We start from the raw sequence: 17,282 nt of genomic DNA, 5'->3' as shown, positions 1-17,282 counted from the left end.
TCCTATGCATTTCATCACACAAACTGTGTCCAACAAACGCTGAGTTGCAGAAAGGAACATTAAGCTAGTGTCGGAATTACCTAAATCTATGTCTGTCTCTTTCTTTTCGTATACCGTACCGTGAAAGCAAGACAGCTATACATTTAAGATCGACATAGCTTAAAGTCCATTTCTGCAACTCAGTGAAAGTCCCTAAAAAACAAGACAAACCACACAAACAGCACGAAATTCCAGCACCTTTGAGATACACACACACATTTACTTACTCGAACGTCTATCACGACCTTTAGTTGGGGGTGGAACATCTACCGGCATCTCCGTAATTTGTGGCTCAGGCATTATAACTGGAAGCGGAGCTTTGGGTTAAGAGTTTTAGAGAAAAAAGGAAATATTCCATACGAGAACTTGGAAGAATTGGGTCGGACGATTGGACGAGGTCTCACAGATACACGTTCACTTTTAAAACCATTCCTACCATGTCTATGAATTGGTAATTCATAGACATTTCATCAAGTTGAATGAAGTAGGTGAGTAGCTTTATCAAGCTACGATATTTTATGCCAAATACTATTTAATTTTGTGCATCTAAATTCTAGTTGCCTGTATGAGGTTTTATGTACATTGTCCATGCAATCTGTAGAAGCACAGTTCAATACTGGTATACTAGGTATGTCTATTCAACTAAAAATATGCAATACCAGTACAGATTTTAATTAATTAACAATCAAACACATTCCAAATTGCATTATCTAATAAGTGGCTATTGAAAATTATAAACAAAACAAATGCCTTTCATGACTAATTCATTAAGGGCCGGTTTTTCAATGCCAGGATAAAACGTCAAATAACTATCTAACGAATAATTTTATTTGGCTGTTTATCGGCCTGGTAGTTGCTTAACCATTTTTCAATTGTGATTTATTCCATAGATAACTATCTTACCGATTTTTCTATTTGAACTCTGGAAAGGTGAAACAAATATATGCAGACACTAGTGCTAAAGCAGGACAGACTACTATTTTGATTGTCAGAGTCAACTGTCACTGTCAAGCCACAAGCCTCAATGACTGTTTGGTTTGGTTGTTTCAATTTTGGTATTTATATTTGTTATTTTTGGATCGCAATGGAATCACAAAAAAGAGAGCGTTCGGCGAATTTGCTGCAAATAATAATGCTGAAGTTACTGTGTTAGTGAGTTTGGTAGATAAATTCAAACATGTCATAGAAAATAAAAAGACCGATGCTGCAACAAATAAAGATAAGGAGACTGCATGGAAGAAAATTGAGTTTTCTTTTAACTCCAGTGGTATAGCAAGTGTCCGCTCATGGAAAAACCTAAAGTACGAGGGCATCAAAAAAACAATGAAGAAGAAGTCTTCCCTGCAAAGGCAGGACATGTACAATACTGGAAGTGCGCCCTCAAATTTACCTTCATTTAACGATGTAGAAGAAAAGGTGTTTATGGGGCATTTGCTCCAACATTAGCATTCAACGTATCCTTAATTTAAATTTAATGAATAAAAACTGAAAGAAATAACACCTATGTTTTATTATCAAGTACTGGATGGTTTCTCTCTTTTCTCCTCGGCCTATAGCCGTCCACTACTGGACATAGAAGATCATCCCGCCAAGCAGGAGGGATGTCTTAGATACTTAGGTATATGTAGCATAGGTTACCTACTTATCATAAAATGAAAAACTATAATGTACCTTAATATTTTATTATGAAGGAAGTGCTACTACATTCCTGTTTTTTTTTTTAAATTAATGCTTGAAAATAAATCAACATAATGTTTGTAGTCTGGCGCCTTTCGGCGATGAAATTCTTTTGCATCCCACATGGTGTAATGATCAGGCCTCGTTTTGACGACTCTGACTTTCCTTTCAACAGGATTAATACATTCGTTCATTACCTACTGCCTCTTTTTCGATCGCCAAATCATCAATATCATCGAAGATAACCATTGAAAAGACGATTATTCTCTGCGCTTGTAAAGTTTAGAATTGGTATAAACACAAAAAAGAACTTATTTAATAACCTCAAATGTCAAATTATCAATCGAATAAGCACTATCTGGCGGCTCAAGCAGCAGATAGATTTATTCTCCAGGTAAGTGAGTTATTGGACGAATAAGTTCTATCTGACGGTTGAAAAATTCAATATTTCGCTATCTGTAGAATAAACGCTATCTGGTTGTCTATCTGAGCATTGAAAAATCGGCCCTAAGTCTTGTATTGTCCTTTCCAATAATGTAAAACATAATAATTCAACAATATACATTCTGTCAAAAGAATAATATTATATTCAGTCATTAATTTCGTCAGTTACTGTCGATGTCGCCTATAAAACTAACGAACAAAACACACCAACCAATAGGTTTTATCTGGCCCATATGCAGTCCCTTGATTGGTTAATTGCTATCCCTTGATTGGTTAGATAGTATCAGTGTAACATGCGTTTGTCTAATCCATTCCGTGACTATTTCACTCAGTGCACTACCGGCTTACCCCACTCATTGGTAAATCCTTGTAGCTCGTCCTCGAAATACGCTAGCGTGATAAAATGTGGGAAACATTAGCTTTACAAGAACCTTCGTTTAGAAACACAGGTCATTTCCCACGTTGCTTTGTTGACATGATAACTAGTTATTAATAATTTAATTAATACTTATTAAAAGTACCGTTTATATTTGATAAAGCAGAGGGAATAAACACCAAACACCATAAATAAATACTTCAATAAATATACCCCAAAAAACCCAACCAAAAAACAAAAACGAAATCTCACCTGATTTCCTAAAAGACCCTTGCCGTGTGAAGGCATGACTCGCCGCGTCTATGCTCATGGATACGGCACATTCCTTATCCCTTCGCTGTTTCCGCTCCAAGCAGGCTGCGAAGGCGCATCCGACCGCGTGCGAGAGGCGCTCCCCGCTGTCTCTGGACGCGAGGAAGCCGTGGCACATCCACCGACGGGTTGTGCCATCGCGGCAAATGTAACTGCAATGCGAAAGAGGAACTTTTGTTTATGGAGATGGAGGTTACAGTTGATTGGGCGTTGATGAGGTCCAGGGAAAAAAAAAACTTCTGGATTTGTCTACAAGATTCTCGACTCATCAGATTGAGTGGTTTGGTGGGATGTTCTTAGTGAGAAACCGATTAGCAACACAAATGAATGGAAAAGTTTTTAGTTGTAGCGTTTAAGGAAAGACACACCAAGGTTGAATTTTTGAGCAAAAACTTCAACAAAATAAGGCATTTTGCCACAAAGTTTGTTACAAGGTACAAAATATGACACGGCTATTTAGCAAAGAACTCATGCTATCTTTATTCTGCATTGCAGATTGAGTATCAGCAGTAGTATTATTGTTGCGGCGCTCTCAATACACACTAAATAATGTTATCATTGAAAACAATAAGATATCTTAATAAGACACGTTGATGTCATAACTACAGTATACATAGTTTATATAAGAACCGCTACGTAAAAACCCACGGAATAACTCATCATAATGTTCACTGAAGCAGTTAATATAGAAGGGTCACCATAGGGTGATAAGCCCCTTGTATATTTAGCGTTGAGAGTGGCCAGTTGCGTGACAAAGCCTATGATTATAAGCTATTTCAGTACGCACTCATTAGCCACGCGACAATATCGGTGTGAGAACGGGGAATTTGGACTACATCGGCCCTTTTTGGAGGTTTTGATTTATGCTATAAACTTGATGCTTGTTATGTAATTTTAGGTACAACTATGGATGATTTATTGTTTTATAGCCACTAAAACCTACGTAATCAATTGGTTTACTAATTTTAACTGTATAGGTATGCTGTAATCTATTTTATGATTCAAATTATTAAAATACCAAATAGTTATACGAAACATACTCCAAGGGACAGAGATGCTATTCTATAAAATGAATGCAATCACGTCCTGTGTAATTTTACCAGTCAACATAATAATAACCTAAAATACGCGGTAGGTATAACGAACAATTGTATTGTCATCAACTCTAATTCTATGTTTTATGATGAAAAGACCGTGCCCAGCAGTAAAATAGATTGCCCTTATAAAAACGAGCCCAGTATTTCGATAGTTCTCTAGTTGCTATGGCAATGTTGATAAAATAATGAACACTATCTAATAGTAGAATAAAACTACATACCTAGTTTATTTTATTATTTGACTACAACTACAAGTTATGGAATTTGGAAGATTAATTAGTTACTACGTAAGTTTAGGAAATTACTAGCATTCCATTTTGTATTATATAAAATACAAAAAAATTGTTTGCCTTCACGAAATGTATAGTGGTTTTGACCACCCATGCAGCAGTGCATGTATAGAACTTGACGACAACAATTGGCAATGCCATCGCTAACTAATGCAGCGCTACAAGGCCTTTTCACATGGCCATGACTATACATACGATCCGAGTCACAGTAGTTAGCCCATAGAATGCCGCTTCCTTCAATTGTTTAGAGGTAGGACGAAAAAGATAAAGATGCTTTCGCATGAAGGAACAAATACTGGGAAGAGGTAATGACCTGTGGTATCAAGAAATCAAAGTAGCTAACGGAAAACAAAGAGGCGTAGAGATTGATCCACCGACAAAACGGGAACTGTATTATGACTATGCTATGAGCTGTATAATTTAATCCTTTTTGATGAGAGTGATGGAACAGAGAGTGCTCTTGTGCACTGTGCACAAAGAGCACTGTGCCAGGAGTCCATTAATTAACACTTTAACTTTATTTGCATTTCATCATTTTACTTAGCTTCGTTTTAAATAAAAGGTTTTCGCTGAGAATTCTTGGACATCCTCAATGGTCCTATCTATTCAAGAATTAAAAATTCGGTCCGCATTAAAAAGAAATCGTCGAATAAGCAAACACCTTAAATAGCACCCAAAACGAAGATGTACCGAAGTGTCCTTTGCTCGAAACCTTTTAATGCAAACACCAATTTTCATCAAAACACAACCAAGACTTCATCAATCGCACCCACCTGAACCCCCTCTCATGGTTCCTGTCAGGCGCACAGAAGGACACCTTCTCGATGGTCTGGTCCACGATCAGGCCCTTCGTCTCTTCCTCCACCACGCGCAGGCCGTCGCCGCTGACGTGCAGCACGGCACGGACTGGCCGCCGTCGGGAGTTCTGGAATAGGGATGGGGTTTTGTTAGTGTGGCCTGTGAATAATAATATGTGCTGCATTAATGATGGAATAGATTTCAGATTCAGGGTTGTTGTTAGTGACGCCTATATACAGTGATACATTATTCATGTATGGAATAGATCTCAGATTCACATAAACGTCGAATGGGGTTGACATTGGTGTTCTTTATGAAAAAGTTTTGTTCTACGACATTGGAAATTGGTTAGAACAAAACTTGGCAATCACCCTTTTCGGCTTACTATACCTATTATGCATGATCCTGTAGAGATCAGTTATTCTAATCCATTTAACATTGATTTTTAATAACAGTGAATGCGTTGTGTTGAAAATGCATTCACTTATGCATAACTTATCTTATACTTCAATCATCAGCTCATGACATTTTTTAATTATTTCCTGCCATAGAACAGTGCGGATTCCAGTGTACTGAATGGTTTTAGCAGCATTATTTTGCAGATTCTCATTATCTACGTTTAGTTTAGCGCAGAGTGTTCAGGGGAGAGAAATCAGTTTAAAGTACTAATCGCCTGATGTGATAAAGAGGACGGACTTCATCGAGGCTGCGCCAGTATCGATTCTACGATAAATATAGAACCGATACACCTCATCTACCAAGTAGGAACAGTATAATGAGTCTTCGTTTTGATTTAATAGATGTCGCCGACGCCATCGGGGAAATGTATGGTATGTATTCATAGATTTAAGAAACAATATGTGTGTATTTGTAGGGAAATTGCGGGAAAGTATCAAGCGGTTTTAAGCTCTAAGTTAGGTCACGACCGACTGGCTCATCCTTGATAATGCATAACATAAAACCCGTAGATAAATTGTCTGACCTTTGACTACCTGTTACTGACTACAAAGACAAAGAGAATCCTTTTGATCCTTCGGTAATTGGAATATAAATTCTAAAGAGCGCATTATTACGAAGCATTGAGTAAACAAACGTCGTCGTCTAGCTAGACATCAAGACGAAATACTGGCCTCTTATTGTACCGTGACTTTAACTTTGTCATTGATGTAGATAGCTATTACCTAGGTGATTTAACTTGGTCGATACTAAATCAGGCTACCTGGGCAGCCTACTTCAGTCTTCAACATATACTCACATATCTACCTAGTTATATATTTGTATATAGGAACTCGTACAAACATGTAGGTATGCATCTACGACAATATGCAAAGTACTTGACAGAGTTTGTGTAATTAGCATGCCGTGTTTATGTAAGTAGGTAGTAAGAGAAGTTATAAGCACCAAACGCTTGCCGTTTCTTGGTATTCTTATGTTAATACTATACAATACTGAAGTGAAAGTTTTATAGTATCCTGTCACGAATAATAAGCTCTTTAAATCAACGTTTTTTTAATTATAAAGTATCTCATTTTCTAAGTGAACTACCCGAAAACTTGACCTTGTTCTGTAGTACCCTAGAGCTTCCGAAACTATACTGTAAAAATTACACTCAGTACATGTACAGGTAGGCTTGTATAGCTATCCTTAACAGACACCAATTAATCTTTTATTCCTTTTCTGTTCCTCTAATCCGTCTAATGGAAAGGTATTACAGAGACTCGCAGAATTAAGTTTCAGTTAAGTAGAACCTAACATTAGTCACACAATAATTGCTCAAGCTTTTTTTAATGTTATCCGCTTGAACTAATTACCTAGTTAGTGATTTACATCACAAATTACCCTTGCGTAGTGTGACAGTGAGTGTGACTCAGAAGGAAATACATCGGAACATATTACGTTATCGCTTCCTACCGATGAGGTCGCGATATGGAGAAATGGAAAAAGATTAGATTAAACCGGTATGCGCCTAAATTCCAGTATTTTTATAGCCTGCAGCTATTTCTGTTACGTGTAAAACATTGATTTGCGATTTGTTTTATTGTTATGGTCGTTTAATGCGTAAAATTTTACTTCCGTTGTAAATTTTCATCGCTATTTACGAACTCCATCCATGCCTTATTCTAGAAACTGAATAATGTTTCATTAGATTTCAATCTACGCTATCCTTGAATCGTCAGTTTACTTATTTGTAAAGGTACTTCAAAGTATTTAAAGATGACTTGTGTTAGTTTATCATCAAAATCTTGATTAAAATCATCAAATCACCATTTGTCTAGAGGTTCTCAATATCACGCTTGGCCGGACATTCGTCACACTCCATTCTACACTTGGTCACACTGCTTAGCTTTGGATTTTCCGACTATGATATTTAACATTACTCTAAAATTTTAAACATATTATGTGTTAAATATATAGAAATGATTTTTGACGCATCTGTTTGTAGACGACCGAATGGCGTAGTGGTTAGTGACCCTGACTACTGAGCCGATGGTCCCGGGTTCGATTCCCGGCTGGGGCAGATATTTGTTTAAACACAGATATTTGTTCTCGGGTCTTGGATGTGCCCGTAAAATGGCAATAGGCCCGCCCCCTATTACATTGGGACTAACATAACACTGGCGAAAAGTGGGTGCAGCAATGCACCTCTGCCTACCCCGCAAGGGAGTACATTAGTACAAGGCGTGAGTGCGTGTTTTTTTTTTTTTTTTTTTTGTTTGTAGAAATCACTCGTTCCCTATTTCCAGTAACTCGGCGTTTCTAACTAACTACTAAAGTAATAAGTCTCACCAAATCCATTATCTCAACGGATTAACTCAATTTACCTGCCAGGATATCGTAAGGGTACGTTGGTACAAGGTTTGTACTTAGCTAGTGCTTCAGTTACCTACTTCTCAAAGATTAACCTGAGCTGCAAGTGATTATTAACATGCCCGAACTTTGCTAAACTTTAAACAGCTTGTCCCGCTCAGGTTACGCTGCCAAACTCCCCCCAACTAGCCTTCAGCACTTTGCCCTCTTTACAGACTTGCTTTGCAATTCGAACACTTCACTCAAGCTACTTTATGCGCGTAGCAGTAACTGGGACCCTTGCCAATAATCGAATAGATTGTGACGTGAAAGGTGCATGTTCATCAGGAGCATTCGCCGAAAGATCCTTGGAGTACTTTAAGTAAAATTCAAAGCGAAATTAGAGGAATTGAGATTCAGGGTCAATATTCTGCCCTAATCCAACTCACTCTCAACTTTGATGGCATCTTCGCACAACTTAAATTTAGACAAGTCTGCCCAAACCCAACTCACCCTAAGTACTTTGATGGCCTCCTCACAGACTTGCATGCCCCGGCTCTCGAACACCTCCACACAGCCCAGATACTTCACATGGAAGGTACATGTTCCTGCCCTCACGGCCGCCTCGTCCGCATGCCACTGGTGCGGGCGCGCCGACTCCGGGGGCTCCCCGCCCTTGCGGCGCCGGAACGACTCGCGGAAGGAACGCCGCAGCCGCTCCATGCCCGCGCGGGGGGGCGACAGCGCGCCAGTGCCACCGGTGCGAGAGCGACGGAATGAACTGCGCACTGATGACTTCTGCAAGAGAGGAAGAGAGAGTGTGATTAAAGGAGAGGTGACGTATTGTGGGAGACTCCTGCAAGAGAGGAAAGAAGAGAGTGTGGTAAGAGGAAAGATGACGTATTGTGGGTTCTGCAAGAGAGGAGGGTGGTTAGAGGAAAGATATTGTGTTGTGGGAGAGACAACCTTTAGGGGGCCGGTAGTGGTTGCGTCATGGGAAAGACTATTGGCTGATATGAAGAGGTTGAAGAAAAGGTGGCCTCATAGGGATGTGGTGAACTGTATTTTTTTGAGAAGTTCCTTTGTGGTGTATAGTGCTTACATAAAAAATATAACATTTTGGTAGTAAGATCTCATCTTTGCAGATTAAGGTACCTAAATGTTTCCACCCTGCAGGACATATTTAGTGAAATAACGGTAAGAGATACTATGTCAGTTTTTGTGAACGAGCTGCTACTAAGCAGAACCACAGGCAGAACTAAGTTTGTCAAGTGTGTCATAGTACTTTTAGTGCCATATATCAGATTCAGTGAGATTTCAATATTTACGTCCTTTAAATTATACTTTGTGATCAACTGGTTACCTATGGGAAAAAAAACTTATTTAAATGGTTTTATTAATAATATGCCTGCATTCAGAAACTATAAAACTTATTATTACATCGGACCAACATGTCTCGGGACCCCCTGCCACGTCTTTGCGGGAGAATATCACGGGAGACCAAACATAATTAATTCCACTTCGTTTTAGTCGTAAATAACTTTAGAAAATAATTAAGAGTACCTATATTATATGTTGTAGATAATTTTGTGATAGTTCATGGATAATTTTTCAATTATATAAAATACGTAATTATATGGCTTATAATAACTATGACTCTTACAAGGATAAATTAGATTAGTGCAAGCAAGACGTTGATGTTTATATCAAGCCACTGATAACCCACATAAGTCAGAGAGAGGAGAGAATAGTTAATAATAAACATGTCAACAAGCATATTACATGAGAAGATGACACAATATCAATTGAAGATGATAAAGGAATGTCAAGGCCTTACGATATTGAGGACAATAAAATGTAGAGGAACCAAAATACTATGCAGTTACGTATTTATGGAAAAAAATACAAATAAGAATCGAAAAGTAAAAGAAGAATGTGATTCAGTTATGAAGCAAGGCCGTACCTCAAGCTACACTGGGGAATGGATGAGAAAAAAAACTTGTTGAACCAGACTAGGTAGACGCAAGGCAAAAAGTAAGCACAAAGACTTATTGTTGCACATCCCTGGGTTTCTCTAAACGGCAAAAGCGTTGTATTTTTGCAACGTTAAATCTTTTCGCACAACTTGAGCAAAAGGTGCATAACATTGTTACGGATACACCAAACTAAATTTTAAACCTCTAGCTCCTGTTTTAAACTGTAGGATGTAGATATCTGGAGCAAATGTTTTGGAGATTCTTATGATGCCTAAATATTAACTAATGGGGTAAAAGGATTTGGGCTGGCTCGTTTTGCGTCCCTCTACCAAACCGACACGCTATCTCGGAGTGTGATATGCCTTATCATTATTATCAAAGCTCTTTCTGTAGATATACTAACTTGTAGGTGTAATACTTTTATATACATAGTACATATTTACTTTATTATCTTGTTAGGATGAAAATAAAATTATGCGTCTCATAATTCAGGTTAAGGAACTTTGCGTGGTTGCGATACAAGACACTTTAACAAAATTACGCTTAGCTACAGTTCACTAAGTTTCCAGGAAAATGCTGCACAGCAACTCTTCAAGTGACCTACATAGCAGTTGTTATTTAAGATGTTTTATTTCCGACAAGCTAATTATTTCTAATGAGCCCCCGAGAAAGTGCAGCATTTAAGGTTCACTTTGGGACGAAAACTTAAAGTGCAGTGCATGACAAGTATTGAGTGCAATGCGTGATGTGATGACAATGCATTCTTATAAAGGCAACCTAAATATCTAAGTACTTTTACATTGTATAGATTCAGTTACAAGTGCGAGATCGACATACCCATGTTCTGGTTTATCTTTTTTATTATTTAGCTATGTAAGTCCGTTAATAAATAATTCATATTAACGACTATTGGCGCCGTTCTGTATACAAGATAGACCGATTAATGAATTAATTAATAGGTTTAATAGGAATAGGTCTTAGGTATGAGCACAAATTGGACTAATGGGTTACATGACTTTCATAAATGTGTTATGATCTGAAACGTGCCATTTGGCCCACGAGTGTCAGAGGTCGGTTGCCACTTGAAAGGATTATTTAGGAGAGGATGATTATCTACTTATTGGTAATGAATAACGAACGACTGAATAAGTATATCACCCGCACGCACGACATAAGTGTTCGGGGCCACTTATAGCCCTAAATATTCTGTGTAACGAAACTTTTTATGGCTAATATATACTAATACGATTAACAATATAATTGAATTCAATGTATAGTCGGAATCTGTATATATTCTTTAAGGTTTGCTCAACCTACACATAATGTGAATGCTAATGACCGCATTAAAACTTCATATAACATAATAATTAAAGTGTGAATAAGTAACTACGCCGTTCCGGTTAGAATAATCAAACAAAGTATAGCTAAGCAATTAAAGAATTTCCTAAAACGATTTACTAATCGCAGTAATTTATAATGTACATAGTTATGGATTTGCACAACTTACAAAGAGTGAAGGAGAGAAATGTGAAAAATACCAAGTTCATAAAGGATGTGAGTGAAAGCTGTTTTTGACGCCCAATCACGAGTGATTCATGTCACAAAAGCAATCTCAAAGGCTCTGAGACTGAAGTGATTTTATTTGCTTATCCTCATTTAACTTAGGATCATTTGTGCAAAGGCATACTACGTATACTTATGATCCGGTTCACGTATGGCAGTTGGTTGCTATTTATTTCGATCGAGGGAGTTCCAAACCGGCTCTCAGTTCGCAACACAGGTTACGAGTTAAGTCATTAACAAAATAGGAAGACAACAACCTATAGATGGGGCATTAATATTCGAGGTCGATCAGTTTGCGCACACGCATGCGTATCGTTCGGATTTCAACTCGAACAATGGATTGTAATGTAATAGGTGTCATGCACAGCTTACTGCATGCGTCATCAGAATTGCCCTGCATGCCTGCTATTACAATACACTTTTGTCCTATCAAATACATAAATTAAAAAGTAACGAACCATTTTCAGATCGGGATTATTCTGCACCTGGGCACGGTCCAGAGGCTCGTGCGGGGACGAGCCTTGGTTCCCCATTGTCGATACTACGCGTACACGTTTCACAAGAGGTATTCACAGAGCACAACACTACTTCACTGCGGTGACACCGGCTGCATTCCGGACACTAATTTTAAACACAACCGTAGACACATCCTCGTCAACTTTGACATTTGCATCCAGCAGTGGCGGAGGCGGCGACCACTCGACACGACGACAGCTTCAATGGTGTGACTTTGTTACGCAGTCGGTACACACTCGCACGTACTAAACCCGAGATAAAAATTTCGAGTGTTTCGAAACTAATTTAAACATTGCAAAGCTACGAGCAAATACCTAGCACAGTTCTGCCGCGGAATGTCGCAAGTATCTAATCTTGACGCTTCACAAAAAAATATAACGTTTAAACAGTTTTTTCCTGTTGTTGTTTAATCTTACAAAATGTTAGCATTGGGTATTTAAAATTTAATTTAATGTTTAGCACCTCGAGATAAATTAACACTATGATTCCCGCACCAAGATCAAGGATCCGGCAGTCGCCAAAATCGTGTGAATTTGTTAACAATATTTAAACGGGGGGTCAACTTTTCCCACAAACGATGAATAAACCCGTCGGAGAGGCGCATTGAACCCGGCGCGAGGGGCGGGCGGGGCGCGCGGGGGGAGCAGAGGGGAAGGTAGCTGGGAACGACTGCCGATGCCAGCTGAACGTTATTTTTTCCCACAGCATTGTTCTTTGGACCGTAGCGGCTAACGACTATCAAATCCGGCCGGATTCACCAAATTCTTGATGAACTAAGTCTTGTTACACTATTTGAGTCGGCACTAATATCCATTTTTATTGAAAATGTATGAGGAATGTAGTTTAAGTAGGCTCGCAGGAGCGCACGCGCCGCGCACGGAACGGACAAAATGACTGAGTGGGTCGCGGCACCGGGCGAGCTCAGACCCTGCAGGACCCCGCCGCCGCGCCTCTCCCCCGGACCGGTGCGCGCCACGCATTGTCTGTCATTCCGACCATAACTATGACCTCATCTCTTCAATAGCCCGCACTTAATTCACATTGAATCCGCAGTTATTTAAGCGCATCGCAATAGGAAGTCGCGTTGCAATCAGACGAAACAAAGTGGCGAAGCTGACCTATTTTAGGACCACTTGGCATAATTTCAACAAACGTAGTGAAATAAAACGGATTACAACATGAGCGACGATGTCAGATGGCGCGCATCTTGCACGAATCTCAACAGGCGGCATGTGTTCGGGAGGATGCGCAGGCGCAGCTGGGCGTGCGCGTGCGAGGGAGACGGACGCAGGTGCAAACAAATGCCAAACAACAAACAGAAGCACACATGACGCGGATTTTTCAAGTATCGCACAGCGCCGAACTAAATTATAGACAACATCTGAATCACGAATTCAATTTCACGCGATACCCGGAGATCACTGACGGTTTCGATCAAAATTGCAATGATTATTGAGTTGCAGATTACGTTTGCACGAAACGAACAAGTTGGTAAAGTTTAAAAGCTTTGCTTGATTCTTGATTGAGTCACGAATTCACGATCACTGAGTCATCGGCGGCTGACCTACCTATCGGCTCGGCTGACTGGGCAGCCTCTCGGAAACATTGTTAACGTTAAAAATTATGCTGATATTTAATAGCGCACTTAAATTTATTACATCTACATCCTTAAAACTGAAAAATGAGGTGCTTTCAGCTGAACCACAATTTATAAACATCTCAAGGATGTTGGTGGGAAATCTGGCTAGTTAATTTGAGTAATAATCACACACTGTTATTCCAAAAAGTAACTGTATCCGAAAGTGAAAGACAGTGAACTGAACAAACAGGGCTGGGTGGACCGAGTTAAGTCCCTGAGGAAGCCTTACGATGGCGTGTAATGATCAGGCTATTCACATCGCCACACTAATGCACTCTATGTTTGCATTCCATCAAATACTATAATGAAGACACAATGAAAAAAAGCAAGACAAACTTTATTATTTGTAGTAGCCAAACTAATTGTTCAAACGCACTCATACATTACAACCATATGTTGAAATTATCAATGTGATGGCAATGAACCGATTAACAGATGTAAGCAAAGCGAGAATTACCGCGGCAGCTAAGCAAGTGTGTCATACCGACCGTGACAAAACGATGTAATACGTAATTACAGCACGCGTGAAATATGTTCACGTTGTTTACTTCAGTGTTCAACAGTATGCCGGAATTGCCAGATTAGTTTCGGGATGTTCGCAAGCTCAATGGTATCAGCAGGAAGGAGCTTTATGGTTTCGCGTGAAGCTTCGCTAAGTTCTTCCCGACCGTGACAATCCTCGGACGTTGCTCCGCCACTCACCGTAAAATTGACAACGATAATTTTGTCGCTCTACATGGCACCATTTCATTCATTTTGTGTACGTGATTATATGTTCGAGCGATACTGTTAGACCCAGCCAACAATGCTAAAAATAGGGCAATGCACTCGGTTATGGATTTTGATATTGGACAACTGATTTTTTTTTTCAGGTGAAAGTAATTTACTGGATAAGTAGAGAATTGAAAACGGAACTCACTTTCTGTAATTCCAAAGATATACTATGTATTTAGATCACAAAGCTTACTTTTGGAAAATAGACAAAAGGCAATTAACTGTTTCAACAAAATGAACAAAGAACAATGATCTGTAATCGGGCACACTAAGCCGTAAACAATTGACTTGCCTTTGTAAATTACAGCTAAAGTTAGAAATCAGACACGAGAAAAAATAAGCAAAGCTGTTCAGTAAATAACCGGTCTAGATTCTGCCGGCAGATTCTCAAGGTGCCATTGATCTTGGCAGGAGCATCACTAACTACGCAGATATCGTACCCTGCCTGCATAGAAATGATATTATACAGCTGTGCACCAATCAATAAAATTGCATCGACCAATATTGAATTCATAAGTTAATGTCTTCCTTTCGAAATCTCAACAACGGTGTAGTCGCCATATTCTGACAAATAGATTCAAAACCGGCATGCACCATGACAATAATAACGGCGATCATACCATCGCCGCCCAAGGTTGTCAACTAGGAGCCTTGGTGGAATACCAAACACATACACACAGCGTGTATACTTGATTAACTAAGACCGGTAAGTCGTTAAAGTCGAGAGAATTTAGTAAGCACAGTCCGGGCACGTCTTTTCTAGCGGATGTAGGGACGTGCCTCAGAACTTCTGATGTATACCTCATTGGCTTAATGACGGCCAGTAGCTGGCCAGTGCTCGGTTGGTGCGTGCTCTCATAACAACTTTATAATTTCTGCTACAACATTATTTCTTTCACCAACCAAAACTTCTGTTAATCGAATCACGCACGAGCGACTGTTTAGAAACATTCGGGCAAACAAACTTCTTTCAAGATTGATAAGTTACTGTACGGAAACAAACCCATGACTGCTTGGACCATGTTCAGTTGGAGGCGGCTGTGGAGCGGCGGAGGGGGCGAGCACCCTGAGGACCCTCGGGCTGAACTGCCGGCGGATACCAGACAGCTGGTTTACAATGTCTACGTCTACTTCACCAGACGGCCAGGGCGCAGCACCAAAGCGGCACTGACGAAAACTGCCAGCGCAACCATGCTGCCGCGAGACATAGTCGCCGACATCATCCGTGACAAACACAGGGATGACTCCTCCAAACACAGTGACAGTATGTATTGACTTTTCCTGTTGCATAGAACCGTTGGACTTAAGATGAGTGTAGAATTACGGTGGTGGTGTTAACATGTGTGTAAGGCTTGTGATCTCAATTAAAATGTGTTAGTTAATTTTGTTAATTATGTGCTTAGCGATTATGTTGTGATTGTGAGGAAATACTTTATTAAAGTTTGTAATAAATAAACTGCGGGTTTCATTAAAATTGTATATGAGATGTTAATCGAACGGCGGTGGAAGGTCGAATGGTATTATTCCGTTGCAGAAACTACTAATAAGACAAATTTTTGAATCTCGCTTTTCAGCCTTCCTTACAAATATAAAAAAAAAACTTAAAGAAACTTACAATCGCTGATTCACTCCTAAAAACAGCACAGCACTATGAAATGGATTTGCAACACAATAGACACAAGATTTCACTCAAACTCTGATGGAATAATCCCACAATCTTCTTTAGGCGCTTTGGTTTAGCAATGTTTAACACATAAGTGTTTTATCGTCAGTTCAGTCTACACAAATATTAAATTAGGACTCAGTCTGGTGCCAAATGCGAAGCTTGGAAACCATCTATGCTCAGCTAATTGCATCGCACCAATGATTGTTTCAGCGCATAGCCACCAACACACTCTGATTCACAACCGAAAAATACTACACTTACGAAATACACGGTAGGTACAAGGCTATACTTGGAGACGAACAATAGAACTGTGGAGGATGTCTAACTATTATGTTAGGAAAAACTAAAATAATCTGTAATTGAATAACAATTTAATTCGTTGTAAAAAAAAAATATTCACTACATGCATACCATTAAAGCAATCTGAGTATAGTTAGTTAATAAGGATAATTTGAGCATTAAATTTTTCGGATGAAAAACATGTTAATAACACAAGATACTGTTAGTATTCTATCCACTCCCACTGGAGAATATAACTGGAAAGTTTGTTTACTGAAGCTGCCCAAAATTTGTTTTCTTTACCATCATTTGATTAAATAGAATTCGGCAAGTCTTACTTTGAAATTAAATTATTAAATCTTTTACATACATAACGAGTAAGTATATCTACACAACACATACCTACTAACTCGAGTGCATACTGTATTAGTCGACGGACTAACTACATGCTATTTGGGACGAGGTTACTGCGAATACTTGCATATGACTAGGTAGTTCCTACGTAGGACCACGTAGGATGCAATTAGCGGCATCCACATAAAACCATAGAGAAAATTTAAGCTAAAACACAGAAAAAATTATAATTAATTATGAAGCCGTAATTATAAATTAAATAACGCTATCATCATAGTATATTTACAGAATAATACATATAATTGTGTAAGTATGGAAAATGTGTTTGAAGTTGAAGTTCACTTTTAGGTCAAGTCCCGTATAAATATGATTATGGTGTTCCTCTGTAAAGGGCAATAATGTGTTGTAGTAGTGAACTTGGCAGTGATAGCTATTGTTCGTTTAAAGTTGGCGAAGTAAAACGAGTAGGACCTATTGTCTGCAAATAAATCACATTCATAATTTTTCAACAAACCTTGACAATATCATTTGACCCAAAACTTAAAACAATGCAAATCTCGGCAAACGTCGTGAAGGTTTATATGAGTATGAGTTTATACATCGGATTTGCGGGGACTGAGACGTGAATTTAAGGTAAAGTGTAAGGTTAATTAGCGCCGCTAATTGAAAAAAAAATCATAACTTCCGCTTGAAAG

At 39.0% G+C, this 17,282-nt stretch overlaps 1 protein-coding gene across 9 annotated transcripts in view; it reads right to left on the bottom strand.

Annotated features, from left to right (window-relative positions):
- The window catches only part of LOC105384205 (protein numb), a 48,829-nt gene that overhangs the window by 6,696 nt on the left and 24,851 nt on the right, over positions 1 to 17,282 (bottom strand). The window contains exons 1-6 of one of the 9 annotated variants that reach the window (XM_048624760.1): positions 15,904 to 16,217; positions 8,334 to 8,618; positions 5,009 to 5,160; positions 2,789 to 3,000; positions 2,509 to 2,550; positions 267 to 344 (exon numbers count right to left, since the gene is read on the bottom strand). In XM_048624760.1, the coding sequence (XP_048480717.1) occupies positions 267 to 344; positions 2,509 to 2,550; positions 2,789 to 3,000; positions 5,009 to 5,160; positions 8,334 to 8,543 (694 nt within the window). In that variant the 5' untranslated portion in view covers positions 8,544 to 8,618; positions 15,904 to 16,217. Of the gene's footprint in view, positions 1 to 266; positions 345 to 2,508; positions 2,551 to 2,788; positions 3,001 to 5,008; positions 5,161 to 8,333; positions 8,619 to 11,817; positions 13,425 to 15,903; positions 16,218 to 17,282 lie in introns of those variants that run through there. The other 8 variants (XM_038119293.2, XM_038119296.2, XM_038119300.2 and 5 more) reach the window with 8 other exon arrangements.

This window comes from Plutella xylostella, chromosome 12 (genome assembly GCF_932276165.1).
Source record: "Plutella xylostella chromosome 12, ilPluXylo3.1, whole genome shotgun sequence".
Taxonomy (NCBI): Eukaryota; Metazoa; Arthropoda; class Insecta; order Lepidoptera; family Plutellidae; genus Plutella; species Plutella xylostella.
The sequence above is the reverse complement of the archived record's forward strand: the minus strand, read 5'-3'. Positions and strand labels throughout refer to the sequence as shown.